At 36.4% G+C, this 22,508-nt stretch overlaps 1 protein-coding gene across 2 annotated transcripts; it reads right to left on the bottom strand.

Moving 5' to 3' along the window:
- Positions 1-366: 366 nt before the first annotated feature.
- prkacba (protein kinase, cAMP-dependent, catalytic, beta a) lies at positions 367-21,441 on the bottom strand. Of its 2 annotated transcripts, XM_081358149.1 has the most exons (11): positions 21,149-21,441; positions 19,751-19,812; positions 19,533-19,661; positions 5,528-5,626; positions 5,342-5,424; positions 5,116-5,242; positions 4,902-4,997; positions 4,703-4,825; positions 1,199-1,363; positions 1,018-1,098; positions 367-657 (listed from the first exon to the last, which is right to left on the bottom strand). In XM_081358149.1, the coding sequence occupies exons 1-11, from the start codon at positions 21,342-21,344 to the stop codon at positions 613-615; spliced, it is 1,206 nt and encodes a 401-aa protein (XP_081214275.1). In that variant the 5' UTR covers positions 21,345-21,441; the 3' UTR covers positions 367-612. The 2 variants fall into 2 exon arrangements, with proteins under 2 accessions (XP_081214275.1, XP_081214274.1); XM_081358148.1 differs by lacking the exon at positions 367-657 and having other exon boundaries at positions 870-1,098.
- Between the last annotated feature and the right edge of the window lie 1,067 nt (positions 21,442-22,508).

Below are 22,508 nucleotides of genomic sequence, written 5' to 3'. Positions count from 1 at the left end.
TTGATTTTTATCCAGGATTGTAACAGTATTTGACTATTATATTATATTATATTATATTATATTATATTATATTATATTATATTATTATATTATATTATATTATATTATATTATATTATATTATATTATATTATATTATATTATATTATATTATATTATATTATATTACAAATGCGATTTTCTCTGCAAGTCCACTTCTTGGCGAAAAAAAGGCAATACAATTTGTTACAACAGGATTCTAACGCCAACTAAAATGCTTTAACATTCTACATGCGTAATACTGTAGGTATTAGCATCATAGGGCAATTCATTTAAGTGGGGGAAGTAAATCATTCACAAACATAAGGACAAACAAAAGACAGAAAATAAATTCCACTTTGCATTGGACATTACAAGGCAATGCAAATAGTTTTATTCAGTGTCTAAATAATTGGTCACAAAATTGTACAGCATGATCTCTACAGCAGATATAAAAATAATAGTAAAAAAAAAAAAAATCAGATGAAATATCAGTATCATATACCATTGTTTAGGGGATCTGTTTTCAAAGCTGGAGGAAAAAAACATTCAAACAAACAATTGTACACTTTTACATTGTACTTTCTTTACCTTTTCATATTTCTGAACAGCCACAGGCTTTCTTCAGCATATACATATTCTATGCGCGCACACACACACACACACACATACACACACACACATAATAGAGAATTTAGCTTTTTCATATATTAATACTGAACATATACTTTTCTTTAATGTGTAAAAGACATGGGGAAAATGGAGCAGTGTTCCATGGTAAAAAACTGCAAAAAGTGAAAAATAGGCTTTATTCAATGTATAAATTAACATAATAAAGTAAAACTTTTACGTCTAATCAAATGTTTTTTTCTAAAAAAAAAAAAAAAAAAGAAAAGAAAAAATAAGGAGACCAGAAAAAAAACCAAAAAAAACTCATAAAGCTTTTACAGGTACCCTAGAACTCCAAGAACTCTTTTGTACATTTCTCTGTGACAGATACCCGTATGTTTTCCTCATCATATTCATCAAAGTTACTAGTGTCTCCAGGCCCTCTGCACTTTGGTATGATGGGAGCATCAACCTGTAAAATTCATGAAGAAATAAAGAGCGGATCTCAAGATCCATTCAGAAACTTGAATCCTGAAAGTATGAATAAGGTGTTAAAGAACAAGAGGCCACACCTTCTTCTCATAGATTGCAATCCAGTCTGTCGTAGCAAACCATCTGTGGTTTTTGATGTCACTGACTCCATTTTTCAAGTTGCCAAAGCGCTTCGTGAGGTCCACTTGCAGCAGATTGCGCAGAAGATCCTTCAGGTCTGAACTGAAGTGTGAGGGGAATCGTACCTGTGCAAATCAAGTATTCACATCTGAATGTTTGATATTTATCCAATAATCTCTAATTATGTTAAAACAAACAAAAAACCCATGCATTGTTGTAGAAGTCAGCAAATGTTGAAAACATCTCTAGAACCTTTGTGTGACAAATGCTCCTGTTAAGATGTTTATTCTGGTCCCAAAAAATATATGACAACATGATATTATTTATTATTATTATTTATTGAATACTGATGAAGCAATCAAGTTTGTGTAAAATAACTAGAAATTGTGATATACTTTAGATATAGGGTCAACACTAAGAGGGACTGACAATACTGAAAAACAAATTATAAAAAAAATGTGCAAACAGCCACTCAAAACACATTAACAATGAGCAGAGCAAAATCCTGGCAACTACCCAGAATACTCACACATTTTGCCACTCACCACTCAAATAAAATTTCAGTAAAGGAATCTATAAAGTATTATTTATAGTATTTTTTCCCCATCCTCATCCTCTCCTCGGATCAGACCCAAAAATATTTTTCTTTTAATTTTAAAAAATTGAAACAGAGTGGTTCAAGACCTTAGGACTTTTGTCACATTTGAACTTAGAATAGACACACACACACACACACACAGACACACACACACACACACACACACACACACACACACACACACAGACACACACACACACACACACACACACACACACACACACACACACACACACACACACACACACACACACACACACACACACACACACACACACACACACACACACACACACACACACACAAAATAACTGGATTCCAAGAGATTATGTGGTTTTAATAAAAATAATAACAAATCCTTCCCTCGCGTGCCAATTTGACCACCATAGGAAGGAATGAAAAATGGGGATTTTTTTTTAATTGGTCAAAAAGTACTAAAAAGGAATTCCCTAGGAATCTCCTAGATTTGAACTACAGTTTTTTACAATCACTTTGCTACTATTTTCAGAACCTTGATGTCATTTTTCAAAACTCTAGACACAAAACTCAAAACGGTTATCACTTGTAACACAGGCTATCTAATGTTCAAAACATTGCATTGTGTATTCACATCTTTAAAGAAATCTTGCACTTGCACAATCATTGGTTCAAAAAACTAATTTACTGTGAAATACCGTTGAGACATAACTATAGATCACCCACACACAAGCAACTGATAGTTTCACTGTGTCATTGTTTGTACAATCATTAAATATTGTAGAACAAAATAGGTGATACAGGTTTCATTATGGCACTACATGTACAGTAAACACATCTCTGTAAAAGCACTGCAGTAGTAGAGAGAATACTACAGTGGAATCATTGAACAAAGTTTGTAATATATTGATGCAAAACACTACAGTACAATCACAACATAGGTTTATTTGAATCAAAGCAAAAAATAATTAGCTATGAAATAGAAAAGAAAAGACAGTACTGTAAAACATCAAATGCAGTGTTCCTCAACTTGCTTGCTTGTACTGTAAGAAACAGAACAGGAGTGATGATCTATACAGTGCAGTGCTGTCAATACTGTACATAGTCTGAAAAGGTAGTACAGTGTTTGGGACCATAGACACAGTGTCTGATGAAGCAGTATGATCAAATATTAGGCTACATCCATGGATATTGTAGTCTAATTGGTTCATGCTCCATGCTAATTGGTGACAATGAATCTCGTTATCTTGAAACTCTCATGATTTACTGTAAACATGGAAGATTGTTTGTCTGTTTCCATACAACTATGCATTCAGAGTAATGCAATAGTTTCTTATCATTTTGAGCAGTTGTATCAATTGATAGTTAGATCAATGTAAGGAAATGAATAGACACTCATTTGAAATGTAATGTGTGAATTGCCTTTTGAAATAGTAGTACTTTGATGTTAAGTTGTGTCATATTGAACAGGTGATTTTTGTTGAATGAACAAATGATCTAAGTTTTATGTGTATTGTATCCAAGCAATTGAGAAAAGGGTTAGAGTTTTGAAAAATGTGCATTTTGATCATTGGTTGTGAGTTTTGTGTCTAGAGTTGTGAAAAATGACATCAAGGTTCTGAAAATAGTAACAAAGTGATTGTAAAAAACTGTAATTTACAATGCTGTACAATTACAATTAACAGCATTTTTTCTTCTGAATTAAAATCAGCATTTTCAAATAAATATTCTTCAAGATTTTACTTGTTTTTTCCCCCTTGCTGTCCACCTTACATAATAACTTGAATTATCAACATACACGTCAGACCCTTCAGTATAAACACTAACCTAAAAATGCTCAAAATTAAAACTAAACATGCTAAAAGCATACCAAAAAATGATTTTATAATGTCTAAATATATACCCAAATGCATACTGAAAAAAAAAAAAAAAAAAAAAAAAACCTGAAGAAAAATGACTTGGGGACCCTGGGGAACAGTTCATTTGCACCATATAGAGCCAATTGCAGCCAATAAGGCCATCTGGTGGCAAGAGTTATGAAATATCATGTTATTTTTTTTCCCACAAGAGGTCGACTAAGACACCCAATGTGAGACCTTTTGGAGAGTTATTTTGTATTTAAAGGGGTCATCGGATGCCCATTTTCCACAAGTTGGTGTGATTCTTTAGGGTCTTTGTGTAAAGTTTGTAACATACTTTGGTTAAAATTCCTCAATGGTTGTGCAAAACAACACCCTTTTTACCTCCGCAAAAACAGCTCTATTCATAGCGACCCCTTTCAGTGCATGTCTCTTTAAATGATAATGAGCAACTGCTCACCCCACCCCTCTCTTCCATGAGGCATGTTGACACAAGACAGGTAAAGTGCTGCCTTGACAACCTGCCTTGGTGGACAGTATACAAATGGCTAAGGGCGGAAATATGCTAATACTGGACAGTGGTCGTGGGCAGAGCATGAGCAATATGACATCACATTGCTCAGAAAATCCAAACGGCTTGATTATTTAGAGTGTTTAGGCTTTTTGAGGATAAAAAAAAAGAGTGAATGGATTTTTTTCATTGTATGGTGTGTCATAGATTCATATAAAATTCATATAAAAGTGAATTTTGCATCCGATGACCCCTTTAAGTGAAAGAATGTGCTGAATGTGCTTAAATTATTTGACTAAATTAAATTATTGATGAAGTCTAGTAATTTAAAGGTAAATAAAAAAATAAAAAATGTGTCAAAAAAAAGGATAAAAAAATCAAATGATATAAGCTTTCTGGACAAAAAAATAATAAATAAATAACTAAATAATAATAATAAGTATAATTTTGGGATTATAACATATTCATTATTTTGGGGGGGGGGGGGGGGGGTTTGTTGAAATTTTGAAATTCTTCTGACCTTGCCAGATACGATTTTCTCATAGATCTGAATGGGTTGATCAGCGAAGAAAGGTGGATATCCAGCAGCCATTTCATAGATCAGAACACCCAACGCCCACCAGTCAACAGCTTTGTTGTAGCCCTAACAAAGAAAAAGAGCAAACGCTGAGACCTTGTTGAACTCCTAAGGAGGAAGAACTACTGGTGTGTTTTCTTACCTTGCTGAGAATTATCTCTGGTGCCAGGTACTCTGGTGTACCGCACAATGTCCAAGTTCTGCCTTTCACTCGTTTGGCAAAGCCAAAGTCTGTTACCTTAATCACATTCAAATATAAGAGTTATGGATGAAGCTAATTAAAATGATGTATGAATACAAGACCAAAGTGAAAGTAACATTTTATCGGAAGATCCGCAGCCAAGAGACTGGCACACCTGGATGTATCCCTGATGATCAATGAGCAAGTTTTCAGGTTTTAGGTCCCTGTAGATAAGGTCTAGAGTATGAAGATACTCGAACGTCAGAATAATCTGAGCAGCATAGAAACGTGCATTCTGCTCACTATAAGGAAAAAATAAAGTTATTTCATTGATAAAGAATGGAAGAAGGCTAAAGGCACATCATAAAGAGTTTTTATTAACTAGTTTTTAAGCGGTTCACCTGAATCTTCCAATCCGTCTCAGATGTGAGAACATCTCACCGCCTTGGATATATTCCATGACCATGTACAAATTTGAATTATCCTGTTGAGGGAATTATTTAATGAAATTAATTTCTAGGCCTGCCAAACACAACAAACACACACTTTAACATTGTCTTTCTTCTCAATATAATTTGCTCCTGTACCTTAAAAGCGCACTCCAGTTTCACAAGGAAAGGAAAGGAAACTGCTTGTAATATTTTCTTCTCATTTAATGTGTGTTCTATCTGTTTGAGCTTCACCACCTGGAAAATCATCAAAAGCAGGGATAAAAAAATACAATTAAAATTAAAATTAAAAAGAAAATTATGAGAAATAATTAATAATATGAAAAAAACAGGCAAATATTTTACAGATTTTCATTAGCTACTTTCGTTTTTGGTTAAAGTAAAATAAAACAACATTAGTCTTGTTGTATTTCTATGTAAAAACAAACAAAGTTGTGATTTTAAAATACCGATTTTTAGAGTAACTGTTCAAAAGCCGCTGGATCCAGACATGATGGCTGTTTCTTACCCATAAAGACATTCCAACGCTATCTCACAACCAATGGACTACTTGCACAACTACTACTATTATAGTACTTTTGTACTATTGGTGCTTTATTCCAGTCTTTTGAAATAGTTGAATGAATGAATAGTTACGTTTTGTACTAAATGTTCTAAATGTACTAGAGAGAGTCGAAAGTAGAGAGTCGCGTAGTTATGACGCAATCATTAGCCTATTTTTACAAAAACGGCTTCTACGGGACCATAGTGCAAGATACAAGGTAATGGAGCCTTTTATATATTGTCGTGTTTCTTTAGAAATAAACAATGGACAAATGGAGTCTTTAAATGCCTCAAATGTAAAGTTATTCGCTGGCAAAGTGACGCCAAAATGAATGGGAGTCAATGGAATGCTAACAGCAGGTGATAGCTTGCTAACCAATGGCGGCCCCCAGGGAAGGTACGCTTTCCGGGTGCTGGATTACCCCCTTGGACTTATGTTTTTATTGGTGGTTGGCAAACCAGCTTATTAGGTATTTTACCGCCACCTACTGAACGGGAGTATGGATCAGAAGATTTGGCAGAAGGGGAAGAAAAAAGATAAATAAAAATAAATTATAATTGGCAATAACCTTTATACTCGCTCCATCAGACCTGTTTCTTTCAAAAATTTCAATAACTGTATATGTATTTTCCTCAATGCTGTTCCAAGGATGTTTTTTAAAGTGAAGTTTAGTTTTAATTTTTCTAGTACTTCTTTTAATTCCTTCCTTTCCTTTTCATATAATAACAATCCATCATCACATGTTGGACAGATCCTGGTTGATTGCAATGTAAACACATTCCATTTATAATATGTTGAGCCCTGTATGTCCTATTCTGAGACGAGTGATAATCCTGTCTTCACTTTGCTTTTTACTCATCTCCCTTTTCATGCCAACAAAGCTTTGAATACTATACAAATGTCTTCCTGTATCATTAATATCCCAATATTCCTGCCATATATTTTTTTTGAGTTTGATCTTTTATAATTGCTTTAGCCTCATTTGCAATCTGCAAATCTACTGTTGGTGATTTAAGAGATTGTTTAGCCAACATATCCACTTATTCATTTCCTTTCACACCAACATGTGCAGGAACCCAAACAAACCATACACTCAAACCTTTATTATGTAATCTGTATATTGTTTGATATATTTCAATTATGATTTCCCTGATTTTATCAGATGCAACTAAAACATATTTTTTTTTTGGGGGGGGGGGGGGGGGGGTATATTCTTCTACCCACTGCAATCCCAATATAATGGCTACCAGTTCTACTATATAAACTGAAAGATTATCTGTTGTTCTTTTCTTGATATATTTTCCACATTGTGGGATGTACACTGCAGCACCTGTATGTCCATTTTTTGTTTGTTTTTTAACCATCTGTGAATATCATTATTTTATTAGTAAAATTATTTTCTAAGTAGCATTGGACAACAAACCAGACAGGTATTTGCTTTAAATTATCAGTGGCATTATAAACATCCAAGGAGGGATATTTGAATATGGGACAGTAGGACAATATTGTATACTATTCAAAACTATTTTCCCTGCTTTTTCATTCACAATCCAAAACTCCTAAAATTAGATTTACTATGTTCCCAACACTCCTGTACTATAGTCTTTGCAGGATGGGATTCATTATGCCCTTGCAGGTTTACCCAATATGCTAGCATAATTTTAAGTCTTCTAATACCCAACGACATCTCTCCCATTTCAACCTGAATTGCCGCAACTGGAGATGTTTTGAAAGCCTATTGTCTAGTTCCCTTTCGAGAACGGTTCACTCATATCGCGTCACTTGACGCTATAGGAAAACTCTTTTTTTCAAGAATAATGAAGCCTTTATTTTAAAACGCAGTGCAGCTGCACAGCCAGCACAGTGCAGAACTGTATAGCATGCTGATTGGCTGGGCTGAGGGAACTGCACAAACCTATGGAGAAGCGACGAGGACGCGCAAACCTATCAGGGCACTTCCCGCCTCGCGCGTGGCGAAACCCGCCAAAATGGGCGTGGCTACTGACTATATAAGTGGCCCATTTCGCCATAGGAATCAGATTTTGAAAGCCTTCTCGCCGTTGAAACGAGACCAGCAGCGGAACGCAGTGAATCTGCAGCAGCAGTTCAGCGGACGGCGGCGTGCTGCTCAGCGCTGGGCAAAAACCAGGGCCGTGCACAGGGGGGTGGCCCGGTGGCTAGAGCCACTGCCCCTCTGCCCTCATCGACTGAGGTGCCCCTCTTCCCCACCCCCACCGTTGTGAAAAAGTAATCCGCTCCAGGTTTTCCCGCTCGCTCCGCAGCATCACTCATAGTATGGCCCTATTTAACGGTCTGAAACGCAAGTATCAAGCGCGAAACGCAAGTAACTTTTTGGGCGGACTTTGTTGCTATTTTACCGGTGGGATAAATGACTCTTGCGCCCGACGCAAATCTAAAATGTGTTGGTCTGAAGTAGCTTCATTATTCATAGGTGTGGTTTGGGCGTAACGTGAAATAAACCAATCAGAGCGACATCTTACATTCCCTTTAAGAGCAGATGCGCTTGTTCCATGGCGAATTGCTATTATAACGGCGGATTTGCCAGGCGCGGTTCACAGCCGAGGAGACCGACGCTCCCGTCAGGGCCGTAAAACACAGAGAAGTGACATTGGGGATGGAGAAACACACCCAAATTAGCTTCGGTTAAACAGGCGTATAATAATTTGGGTAAATGTGTAAGCTAGATTTATGCCTATTTCTTCACATCTTCATGGACACAACAATGATTTCCCTAATGTGTTAATATGAATGAATGAATGAAATCTTTATTTCGAACAATTAAAAACATTTTTTAGCATAATAATCACACTGTTTGAAAAGGGATAGGTAGAAGCCCTAGGCTTATCAAGACCTAATATTTTTCCTTGTAATAATGTATGATTTGCAAAAATGAAAACTGCTGCTTCTGTGTAGATGAGAGAAGCAAAGTGTATGTGCGTTGTGCACACGCTACATTGATTATGGCCAAGTATGCGCCCTTAAAATAGCATCTGAATAACATGCGCAACGCGCCACTGACTTTAGACGAGGTTTTTCCTGGTCAGTGGCGGAATTGTTTTCTGAAACTGCAAAATAGCACCAGAGAACGTTTATGCCGGAACACGCCTCCTTTTTGCACTGAACCGCCCCCGGGAGCGCAAGTGTATTTCCTAGTTTACCGACGTGCGTCTGTGGAGGGAAAAGTCCGCTGTGAGCGGGTGAAAAATAGGAATGACACATGCGTCGCTGTACAAAGTCAATTGCGCTGGGTGCAAGATAGGGCCCTATGTCTCTGCGGCGCTCTCTTGAAACTGAGAGTGAACACGACAGTTCACAAAAGCTGTCGCATTAACAGGTAGGCTATGCAAGACAGTGGTTGAATCTTCAAAATTAGTCATTTGTTTTTTGTTTTTTTTTATGTCGGTAATGTTTTGCTCTTGGTCTTCTACTAGTGCTAACAACTTGTACAACATATCCACGTTCTTAGAATTAGCTGCTTGTCTAATCAAATCTGGCCATTGAAAAAGACATCCCAATCATAAAAAATGAGGTTATTAAGATCTTTCAGGACATGGTACCAACTAGAAAGATAAATAGTTTCTGTTATTATCATCACCAATGTGTAATTGTGAATCATAAAAAAATAGGTTATCAAGATCTTTCAGGACATGGTACCAAATAAAAAAGTGTTGCTGTAAATGGAACAGGTAAATATAAAAATGTAAAACAGCAAATAGTTTCTGTTATTATCAGCAATGTGTAATTGTGATGTTCTATCAAAACATCTACAATGAAGTCTAAAATGTATTTGAGCATGTGCTGTCTTCTCTTTTAATTGTATATTTTGTAATAACTGGATAATTTGTGTTAACAAGCAACCACCCCCTTAGTGCCCCTTTTTTGGTTTAGGCCACTGCCCCTCAAAATGTCTGTGCACGGCCCTGGCAAAAACCATGCAGAAACTGCACTCACTCAGGGCGGCTGTTCTCATTGCGAGAACATGCCGCTCTCCTCTCTGCACTCGCGGCTAGCTTTCTTTTTAGAGAGCGACCCCGCCCCTCGTGCCCTCCCATTTCCCTCCTCCTAGGAACCGGTGGGAAGAAATGGTGGGGTCAGAGGACACAAGAGCGCATGGAGACGAGTGAGTTCACGCCGGCTCAGTCCCTGCATTCTCTCCACACTCTCTCCTATGAAGAGGCCGGCCTCGTCTCGTTTGGTGGACCCGGAGGAAGACCTCCACGATGACGCCGATCTGAAGGCGAGGATTGGTCGGGCTCTATTACTGACCCCGCCCCCCCATCTCAGACCAGCAAAAGCGACACCAGAGTTACTCTGGTAACGCTTTTGCTGGTCTGAGACGGGGGGATGGGGTCAATAATAGAGCCCGGGTCTCAAATATAGGGTCTTGACTGGTCTTCACCGGAAGAGCCAGCTAAAAGCCGCCTTGATGAATGGTTCCTGCCGGGGTGCCAGCAGGTCCCTCGTCAGCGATCAGTGCCGTTCTTCCCTGAGGTTCATGACGAACTGATGAAGTCAGTGACTCCAAAGTCGTCCTCAATGACTCCAAAGTCGTCCTCAAACCTAGACATGGCTATGTACCCAAGGTGCTCTCAACTCCGTTCAGAGCCCAGGTCATTTCACTATCTGCCCTTCCCCTGTCGGAAGACGATAGAGAAATAACTCCACTCTGCCCTGTTAGGGTTCTCAGAGTTTATATAGAGCGTTCTACCCCGTTCAGGCAGTTGGTACAGCTCTTTGCATTCTTCGGCGGCCGCACCAAAGGGCTCGGTCACGAAGCAAAGATTGTCACATTGGATAGTAGATGCTGTCTCTTTGGCCTACGCCTCAATGGGCCTTCAATGCCCCATAGGCAACAGGGCTCATTCCACAAGGGGCATGGCCTCTTCATGGGCATGGTCCAGTGGTGTACCAATTGAAGACATTTGTGCGGTGGCCGGCTGGTCTTCGCCATCCACATTTGTGAGGTTTTACAACTTGGAGGTGCCGGCTCTGCAGGCATGAGTCCTTTCTATCTAGGAGATCTTGGCTCCTGAAAGGCCCAAGCCTCAAGGTATCCCTTCGTGGGCTCCGACATTTGTCCGGTCCCCGTTGGTTTTTGACTTTTAGTTCTACTGTAAGCCTTGGGCTTCACAGCACCAGATGGTAGTTCAGAGCGAAGTCGTCAGCTAATAACTCGCCTCGATATAACTCGAACTATGGGTTCCCATATCAATACGAGTGAACTGTTCTCGAAAGGGAACGTACTCGGTTACTAACGTAGCCTCGGTTCCCTGAGAGTAACGGGAACGAGTATTGCGTTGACGGCCGTGCTATTAAGCTTCATGTTCAGGTACTGTCACTTCAGTCGATTTAACCTGATTCCTATGGCGAAATGGGCCGCTTATATAGTCAGTAGCCACGCACATTTTAGCAGGTTTCGTCACGCGCGAGGCGGGAAGCGCCCTGATAGGTTCGCGCATCCTCGCCGCTTCGCCATAGGTTTGTGCAGTTCCCTCAGCCCAGCCAATCAGCACGCTATGCAGTTCTGCACTGTGCTGGCTGTGCAGCTGCACTGCGTTTTAAAATAAAGGCTTCAATATTCTCGAGAAAAGGAGTTTTCCTATAGCGTCTAGCGACACAATACTCTTTCCTGTTACTCTCAGGGAACCGAGGCTACGTTAGTAACAGAGTACGTTTTTTAAGATTAGTTTCAGCTGCCACCATAAAAGCAGTACAACCATAATCAAAAGTTGATCTCATAAGGGCCCAGTATATATTTCTCAATGAAGACCTAGTTGCGTCCTGACAAGCAGCACACTATATTTTGAATTTTCTTGCATTTTGTTTTCATTTTATCTACGGATGTGGCCTTTAAAAATGCGCGTCTCAGAGAAAAGAATGCCACGAGCACTTCCGACATTCTGCGGGATCGTGCAGAAGGGGGATTAGGTGTTGGACGCAGGAAATACTAAAACCTGTAGATGGCAGTCGTGTTTCATGTGGCCATACTGAGTTGACGAAGTATGACGAATACAATGTTTTCTTTTGCCAGTTACATAAACAGTCACATATTCTTCATAAAAATCCGACTCAAACGCGCATCATTTGTCTTATTTTTTTTTTCTGTGTTTACAGTAGGCTAGAAGAGACGTGATGTAGGCTATGATAACTGAGTCTTATAACACAATAATTTGCGAAGACCTTTAAAGAGACCAAGATCATTTGCGCAATATCATTATCTAATTTTACATTTAGTTCATTTTTGCATCTTAACGTTTTAAATAGTTTTAACATGGTTGTAATGCGCTTTTCTGCATTACACACAGTACTTTTTATACTATCATGTTTCCCTTATAGGCGTCGATTTCGGTGGGGACGGTGGGTACGCACCCACCAGATTTCGTCATGAGTCATTTTGTACCCACCACTTTTAATTTCAGTCCATATTAATTTGACTTTTGGTTCGATTTTTTTTTTTTACCGTTTTCAGTGGTTATGAGGAGCTTAATTAATTTAACCTGAGATGTGCGTTATATCGCTTTTTGATCATTCTTTGTGTTGTCGAATTTTGACACAGTTTCATTATTTGTTCATAATAATTTGATTCATAATTATGTCATTTTTTTCTAAAAGTAAAAAAAAACCTGTTTTTTCTAAAAGCAATATTCTAAAGAGATACAAAGACATTGTACGAGTAACCACCAGATTTCGTCATGAGTCATTTTGTACCCACCACTTTTAACTTCCGTTGACCGTTTTAGTGGTTATGAGGAGCAATATGAGAGAAAATTTTTGTAATCATTGTCTGACACACAAAAAAAAAATATAATATTCATTTTATTTTAATTTTCGTGTTCGCATTTATGAGGGAAAAAACAACGTGTCAGTTTACGGTTATGGACATGAGCGCTCTAAAAGCGGCAATAAAAGTCTGCTTTAAAACTTTAACAGAGACCTCAAACAGAACAGCTGCCTTTCTTTAAATCGAATTTCGTTTTGTATTAATTATATCTTAATTTTAATCAATGTTTCGTGAACCAATGAATTGCCTGGATTTAAGAAGTAAATATAGCAGACAATCACGACATTGGAGGCGCCGGCGATATCTCATAAATGAACCGAAACTCAGCGTCTAATGCACATTCACATTTACAGTGTATTTAGACACATTTAGACGCATTCATAATCATTACTTTTACCGGTTCTTTGTGGCAAGCTTTATGCGTGCGGTCGTGCGCTTGAGTGCGGCTATATTACGTAAACGCTCATGATCATGATATAAGTAGGCTAATTAAATTAATATAAAGGGGCGATTTGTCCACGAATTACTTAAATGAACAACTAGCCTAGTATACTAGTCGACTAGAAAAAAAAACTTTTAGTCGAAAGCAGCCCGTATTCCACATATTTTCGAACCAGGCAACAGGACATCTGTGTTGAGCGAGGCCGAGGACCCTGAGCGGAATGAACGAGCGGAGCGGAATATTCAGAAATGCGCTCTCCACTCACGAGCTCTGATCGGAACAAACCCGAACCTCACTGTCTGCTGAACTTGCAGAATCATCAAAATATAATATTTTCTAAAGATGAATTTTAAAACTTTATTGGTGGTAGTTGAGAAGAATTCCTCTTTCCATATCTAAATCATTTCGAGTGCAATATAAATGTATCATATTGTTATTCTTAATATATAAGAATAATACGTATTTTTTACAACATTTTTAACATATAGAGAATATAAGTTTAGCGTGTCGTGTGTATTTCCTAATTATAAGCTTTTGGTGAAATTGCAACAAAACTAAAAGAGTAAAACATAAAAACATGGCGTCGTCTCAAGAAATATCTGCGTACACACTAAACCACTGAAACCGACTCAAAACGATGTAGCCTAGTATACATACAGGCACTGTAATTCTGCCACAGACATACACTAAAAACGGAGAAGACTTAAAGCATGCGCATAAACCTTGCGCGCTATACAACAATAATATTAGGCACAGTAGCTTCTTTTTTTTCTTTTCTTTTTTTTATCAAGAACTTTGTTGAACAATATGAACAACCATAAATGGTCTGGTACAAAATATGAGTCACGATATTCGATAGTTAACAGATGCATAAAGCTTGCCACAAAGAACTGGCAAAAGTAATCATGTGTCAAATATAGCAAGGAGACATTTTAATTGTTTACTAATCAACTAGTGTTTTATGTGTCAGTGTCAGTCAAAGATGTTGAAAATGCTGACTTGTCATCTTCGCAGATATTGTGAACGTGCCTAGAGAGAAATGCACACTTTAAGAGAGTTATCTGTTTCTTTTCGTTTTGAATTGTTTTGTTTAAAAGTGGACATTTCAAGCTTTCTAGATACATTTCTGAGTTTCGGTTCATTTATGAGACGAGCTCAGTTCACGAGCAATGCAAGTTATATCGCGCCGGTGCCTCCATTTCCTGATTAAATCGTCTTAAATGCGTCTCCGTATGGACAGAATCCAATGTAATCTTCCTGATTTAATCACGTAAAACACAAGTCTAAACACAAGCACCACTCTTCTGAATGATGGTAACCACAAACCTCCAAGAGTTTGTAAACCAATTGTTTGTAAAACATAGCCTATTTAATATTTACAAATTCAAAATAATTATAATAATAATAATAATGTTTTACAGTGTATAAATAAAACGACATGAAGAAAGTTATTTCCAAAATGTTGGCTAATTAATTGCACAGTCTTTGTTTTAGCTGCTTGTTTTAGCTGCTACCAATTGCACAGTCAAGAAATTACAACCACCCACCCCCCAGGTCTGCCGATTCAACCCCCAATGCTAATCGATCTCCTCTCAGGGAATCAAAAGAAAACCGGTTTTTCCAGTTTTCACCAGCGTGTGGGCAGGGTTTTAATCCCTTGCAGTTCCTTTGTTTAAATACTATTTAAGCAAATATACTATACATACGCTTTAAGTTATTTCAAATTAATGTTTATAGCTTAATTTGTTGATATCGCGTAACTTAATTTGACATATGTTGATATATGACATTGTAGATTCCATTGCATGCCAGGAAGAGGCTTATGCTTTGTTTTAAATAATGAGCATTTACGATAATATAGCCGCACTCAAGCGCACGACCGCACGCATAAAGCTTGTCACAAAGAACCGGTAAAAGTAATGATTATGAATGCGTATAAATGTGTCTAAATACACTGTAAATGTGAATGTGCATTACACGCTGAGTTTCGGTTCATTTATGAGATATCGCCGGCGCCTCCAATGTCGTGATTGTCTGCTATGTTTACTTCTTAAATCCAGGCAATTGGTTCACGAAACATTGATTAAAATTAAGACATAATTAATACAAAACGAAATTCGATTTAAAGAAAGGCAGCTGTTCTGTTTGAGGTCTCTGTGAAAGTTTTAAAGCAGACTTTTATTGCCGCTTTTAGAGCGCTCACGTCCATAATCGTAAACTGACACGTTGTTTTTTCCCTCATAAATGCGAACACGAAAATTAAAATAAAATGAATATTATAATTTTTTTTGTTGTGTCAGACAATGATTACAAAAATTCTCTCATATTGCTCCTCATAACCACTGAAAACGGTCAACGGAAGTTAAAAGTGGTGGGTACAAAATGACTCATGACGAAATCTGGTGGTTACACATACACTGTCTTTGTATCTCTTTAGAATATTGCTTTTAGAAAAACTTTTAGTTTTTTTACTTTTACTTTTAGAAAAAAAAACAACATAATTATGAATCAAATTATTATGAACAAGTATGAAACTGTGTCAAAATTCGACAACACAAATAATGATCAAAAAGCGATATAACGCACATCTCAGGTTAAATTAATTATATAAAAAACAGGGAACATTTTGTAAAAGCAAAACTGAACAAAATGCATACTTAAAATAATTGTATTAGGCTATGTGTTACCGAATATTTAATACCACTTCCCCATAATGTTGTAATTATTTTTTTAAAACAACATCTGTCAAACTGTCAATCAGACACCTCTTATCTGGTCATTTTTATTTTATTTTAGAAGTCATAACTGTTGATCACCCTTTGTATGGAATTTGTGAATATGAATATTTAGAAGATTTACAAACTGTCGGCAAGACCTCAAACCAACCCCGGACATTCTGAGACTAACGTGGAAAAATCTTTATGCTTAATGCATTAAGACAGTTCAATTAAAATATTTATTAATAATGTAATGGCACATCAGATGCGCCCAAAATATAAATGCTACGCGTTGTGCTGCAACATTACCTCACAAGAAATATCTGCACAAGAACAATCACACAAGAAATATCTGCACGAATTAAGAATCTGGGTAAGTCGCATTATTTAATTGCATTATGTTAGGATGATTTTGTGTATATATATAAAAAATACTGATGGGTTTTTACAGGCAGAGTCACGTGTATTATGCTCACACTAAATTCTCTGTTGCACTTATATAAATGCGCATTGCATGCACAATCATCCTAATAGTTGTACAAAAAAGTTATGCGCTGGCAAGAACGTCACTTTGCTGTTTTAATAAAAGCAATGTTACATATTCTGCATGCACTCATCTCCTGGAAACCACAGCAATGACAAAGCATATAAAAATTCGTAAACGTTGTCCAATACCCCTTCTTGTCTTAATGAACCTTTTGCATTTACTAATATTTTCAAATGTCTGTATAATACAGTAGCCTACTGTAAATATTTGTGTCTATTACTATTTATAATTTATATTTTATTGTGGATGTTTTCTCACAATCATGACGTAATGTGAAGTAAAAGAAAAAATCTAATGTAAAGTTGTTTTTTATTTTTATTTTTTATGAGGGATTTTTTAAGTAGGCCCCCCGAAAGCACTTGCAGAATTCTGCGAGACTCTACGAGACGAATTGCCGAATGCCGCGGGAGAAAACGCGCGTTTTTGAAGGCCAGATCTGTATGTGTTGTCTCCATGTAAGCTTTTCATCAAATAAAACTCCAAGAAATCTAATCACCCTAACTTGCTCAAGTTCTTTACCATATAATTTCAATGAAATTTGTTTATGTCGCTTAGAGAAACAAATTATCTGAGATTTGATTGTAGATATTTAAATGACCATTGTTCTACTGCCTCAACTGCTGTCTGCATTTTCTTTTGCATGTATTCTAGATTTCTGCCCCTAATCCAAAGGACCCCATCATCCGCATATAGAGATTTCCCTATACCATGTTAACACGTAATACACGCATGATGTTGCCGTTTTCAAAAATCCTTAAAAAAAATGTGTTTTTAGTAGGGCTGTCAAAAGATTAATCGCGATTAATCGCATCCAAAATAAAAGTTTGTGTTTACATAATATATGTGTGTGTACTGTGTATAATTAAATTTGTATATATAAATACACACACATGCTTGTATAATATATATTTAAGAAAAATGTGTAATTTATATATAAAAAAAATATATTTATATATATACGTATATGTATGCAAATATTTCTTAAATATATACATGCATGTGTGTGTATTTATGTATACAAAATAATTATACACAGTACACACACATATATTATGTAAACACAAACTTCTATTTTGGATGCGATTAATCACGATTAATCTTTTGACAGCCCTAGTTTTTAGTTGAAAACGGTGTTGAGTAAACGGCCCCCCAAACTGTCTGACGTGACAGTCATCAGTGGAAACATCATGGCTCACTGTGGTTTGGTCCTGTCAACAGAGGAAGTTTCAGTTTCCTCTTCTCTGTCATTTTTTTACCATTTAACATTACATTCTGACACATGAAACAAGGCCCAGACCAGCCAGACACAATTTAAACTGTCACATCTGACCTTTTTTTTTTGGAGCTAATAATGTCTTCTGTAAACCTGATAAATGTTTTTGTTATGGCGGGTTAGGTAAAATGAGTAGAGGAGGGATCTAAATGCAGCACCTTTATTATAACGATAAAGACGATAATCCACAAGAGAAACATTGAAGAAGATCACAGGAGAAACATGCATTGACAGCATTGACAACACAAGACAAAGAACTGAACAAACTGAGAGCCATACATAGGATAATGATGAACTAAACAAGGAGTAGGTGGATGCAATCAATCAAACAATGAGTAATGACAACAAATGTAACCATGACAATCAAGGAAACAAAAAGAAAACATAGGAAATAAGTATGTATAAACTATGGCTGCATCTGAAATCACACACTATTTTTCGCATACTATCGATTTAGGATGCAGCATAAGAGTCCAATACAAAACTGAAACCAAAAACTAAATGTCATAGTTTTTAATATAACATAACCATAATTTGTGAAAACATGCTCAAACATGCATTTTAGTCTGGGACTAGGCTTAAGCCTTGTCTGTGAAACCGGCAATAATGCCAAATTTTGTGAGGAGGCTTCTGAGCTTGCTCGGTTTGATGATCAGTGATCACCCTTAACAATCTTGAAAAACTTGTTAAAGCATGGGGAAATTGAATATATTTTTGTTAAAAATGTTTTGTTTCAAGTCATCATTAGGGTGATTAGTGTCATTCTTCTTTATGAAGTTTCTTCAATTTTAGTGATTAAATTCTTTTTGCATAGAAGTAAGTAACCCTATAACCTTTGAGCTTGTGCCAATACCTGCAAACTGAGATTGTTTAGTGGAAAGGTTAGTAATATTTGCATTAGTAATGTGCAATATTAATACTCAGCTTAAGTTCAAAATGCAGGCATATTGAACTGGGATCCACACGTATTAGATACACACCAAGGATGATCATTATCAGTACATACAGTTTTAATGATATTGACACAGAGGAGCATATTTTTTCCCCAGTTAATGATTATTTTTTTCTCAGCAGTAGACGACATAACAGTAGCACACACTCATAATAAACAGAACATTATCGTTCACTGTTGCCTTTTGCTTGCTTAGCTGGGGACAATTAATATTCAGCAATATTATTGATTCGACTGCACTGACACTATTGGAAGAGAACTGAACTGAGCTGGATGATGACATCACTATATTTTCTTCAGAGCTGCTTTATAGATGAATTGAACTAATTTCATAATTGATGAACTTTACACATTGAACTGAACTGAATAAACACTAAACTGATTTCAACTGAATAACAACTGTTTACTGTACTATTTTCTTTTTAGAGCTGCATTACGGTAGAATTGAATTCTGTTTATATCAATTAATCATTCATTTCCATATCAATGTAAAGCTGCTTTGTATATCTGTATTGTATAAAGCAATATATAAATAAAGGTGAATTGACTTCAATCACAGACCAATTTTTTTTTTTTTTTTATTGTTGGTAGTTGATAGAAGTTATTTATTTATTTATTTTTTACAGTGGATGTCATTTTCCGAGGACATCAAATGAATCACTGTCTTCATTGTATAACCATACTCTTCTTGGAAAATTTAAAAATAAATATTTACAAAATAGTTCACATTTTGCTCTGAAAAGCTCAATATACTCTTTAAGAGACCTGTTGTTAAATAATAAAAATGAACAAAACCAAATGTCTTCTACAGAGGACAAAGAGCAATTGCTGGGTCCTGCAGGAGGATATACAGTATGCATACTCACTTTTTGCCTGTCCAGAATCTTCATAGCATAGTATTGTCCTGACTGTCTGTGCTTGACTAGCATTACTCTCCCAAAAGATCCAGTCCCAAGAGTTTTCAGCCTGTCAAAATCATCTAGACATGATGTGCTCTGCAGATCCAAAGGCAGAGGACAACAATTAGTTCTGCTGGAGAAAACGGTCTTTTACTTTGATGTTTACTGTAATAAAGCTCTCATACCTGTGGCTGACTCTCCCATTTAATCAAAAAATCATCTTTGGCTTTTGTCAAGACTTCTTTCACTAAACGGAACAGATTACAGTATAAACATCAGTGGCAAAGGATTGTTCTCTGCTTGAGGGGAGAATAAATGTTCAAATGAAATGTCATTTTATGTTTTTGAGCAAGAAGAAAAAAGGCAGGAAACCTCAGTAGAGTCAGTGCACTTCCTGCCAACACCGTATGTTAGACTTAATACAAATTAAAATGGTAACACTTTACAATAAGGTTCATTAGTTAACATTAGTTAATTACATTAGTTAGCATGAAGGAATAATAAACTGCACTTATACAGCATTTATTAATCTTTGTTAATGTTAATTTCAACATTTACTTTATTAACATCTTCTTAACATTAGTTAATGCATTTTGAACTAACATAAATTAACAATGAACAGCTGCATTTTTATTAACTAAAGTTAACAAAGATTAACAAATACAGTAACAAATGTATAGCTCATGGTTAGTTCATGTTAGTTAATACATTAACTAATGTTAGCTAGTGTACCTTATTATAATGTGTTAGCATTAACATATTAAAAAAAGTGTGTGCTATAGCTATAGTGAATGCTTTATTTTGGGATATTCACTTCAGGTGAGTTTCTGCTACACAGAGTCTTTGAGTTGAGTTCGCATGGCTATTTCATGTAAAGACAACATAACACATCTCTCCCCTTGACAACATTGTAAATGTTTTCATAAAGCCAGCTACAACCAACATTATAATATATATAGATATGGACTTTTGATTGATATCTTTTATGAGGTGCAGGCTGCCACTTGGTCATGAGATTTGCTTTTGCATCTGTTTGTCAGATGTATATCAGTAACGGTGAATTTGGTTACATCTTATGTTGTAATTTCACTGGAACCAAGAGTGTTGTGTCTGTAAATACAGACATCAAGTAAACTGTGATAGCTGTGTGCAGGGCGGCCTATTATCTCGTCTGCTACGAACTAGAAGGTAAAGATAATAATTCATAGATGTAATGCTTTAATAGCCACTGTTCACTGAAGTGAAAATTCAGGTTTGTTTGCTGGCTCTGAGAAGACTTGTTTCTCTTCCTGTTAAAACCACAAACAGTCTGACAACAATCAATGTGTACGAAAATATATGCATTTGGACAAGGCTAACACATTTTACTCTGCACTCATCAGATATTTACTAGTAAAATACCTACATCACATCATATCCTTCAATCTATAATGGTTGAGAAAATAAACCAGAGATATAATCTATGCAATGAGTTAATATCAAGAGTAAGCCAGTTTAAGAAAGCAGTATTCTAGTGCATTGAAACAACATTCATTAGATTGTTTATTCATTTAAAATATATCTCTGAAAAGGCTTAGACTTACTTGTTGCATCCCAAAGGCCAGTGTACTCTGACACATGTGGCCCTTCATTCTCTAGTCCTTTCTCCTGGTTTCCTTTCCGGTATTTGTAAAAAAAACGGCTAGCTAAAGTGTCCAGTCTCTGAAGGGCAGAGTTAGTGCCTGATGACTGCCCAAAGTTTGGATCTTTTGTCTGGGCCATCACACGCGCACTGTTCATACAGGAGGAAACTCTCAAACTGGCTGATAACCACAAATGCTCTTCAGCTAAAGTCTCTGCCGCACAGAAAAGCCATAGTCATTTCCTGTTTGAGAGTACAGATTAACATAGAGTTGTTGTCTTACCACCAACTGAGCTAGTTATACTTCCTGTTAGAATATGTGTTAATGAAGAAGTAAATACGGGTCATTAGGCCCTTTGCTCAACATCCCAAACAGTGGAGGAAAAACAAAAGAGACTCTCTGAGGATCCAAAGGCCAGCAGGGAGAATGAAGGCTATTGATTCCCACTGAGAGATAACTCGTCAATACTAACCTGTAGAAATCTTTTACTTATTCTCAGAAAAGTCAATTTCTTTCTTCTGCTGAACACAAAAGATATTTTGAAGAATGTACCAATTGACTTTCTAAGTCAGTTGTCTTATGCAATCATGTAAAGTCAGTTGACTTATGCAATCATGTAAAGTGTGACATTATTATTGACTTGTATTACTGCTACTCATCATTCTAATTCACAATTCAAACTAAGTTCCCCCTGATAAAACCCTAAGGTAAGTATGGTAAGTGCTTTCCTTAGAGTATGAATTTAACAAACAAACAAACAAACAAACAAACAAACAAACAAACAAACAAACAAACAAACAAACAAACAAACAAACAAACAAACAAACAAACAAACAAACAAACAAACAAACAAACAAACACTGGTGCACATTTGCAGGCAGTTGCCACTAGACCGCCGTGTAATAGGCCACCGCCGTGTCGAACGGTTAAGTCGTGGCGCCATCATGTGGAGAACAGACGGAATAAACTTCAGTGATGATTTGGCTATCTACATTAATTGGCCAGTTTATTAAAATGCACGACTAATGGTCAGATTAAAATATCATTCAAACACAAATGTTACAAAATTACTAATAGGCTAGGTAGACAAAGGACATCAATATTTGTTTAAATATTATTCAAGTGAAATACAAAAAAGCAAAATCTAGCTATATTTTATTTACTGTCAATTTTTAGTCACCTTTTAGTTTTTAATCTAATGTCACAGTAGCCTAAACAGTGGAAAATGCTTAACAATCTAATTTTGTTCATAGATTGTTTTCTGTTAGGGTCATAATAACATTTTGTGGAAAAAAATAAATAAAAAATAGATACAATTAAT

The sequence above is a fragment of the Scardinius erythrophthalmus genome, assembly GCF_964197995.2.
Source record: "Scardinius erythrophthalmus genome assembly, chromosome: 25".
In the NCBI taxonomy this organism is placed as follows: domain Eukaryota; kingdom Metazoa; phylum Chordata; class Actinopteri; order Cypriniformes; family Leuciscidae; genus Scardinius; species Scardinius erythrophthalmus.
The sequence above is the reverse complement of the archived record's forward strand: the minus strand, read 5'-3'. Positions and strand labels throughout refer to the sequence as shown.

Excerpts from the sequence above, each read along its gene's own strand:
- prkacba (XM_081358149.1), bottom strand. The coding sequence starts at position 21,344 with ATGAACAGTGCGCGTGTGATGGCCCAGACAAAAGATCCAAACTTTGGG. Across the intron at positions 5,627-19,532 it reads AGATTCTGGACAGGCAAAAA|GTGGTGAAGCTCAAACAGAT; the intron begins GTGAGTATGCAT and ends ATGATTTTCCAG. Across the intron at positions 1,099-1,198 it reads TTGCAATCTATGAGAAGAAG|GTTGATGCTCCCATCATACC; the intron begins GTGTGGCCTCTT and ends TGAATTTTACAG.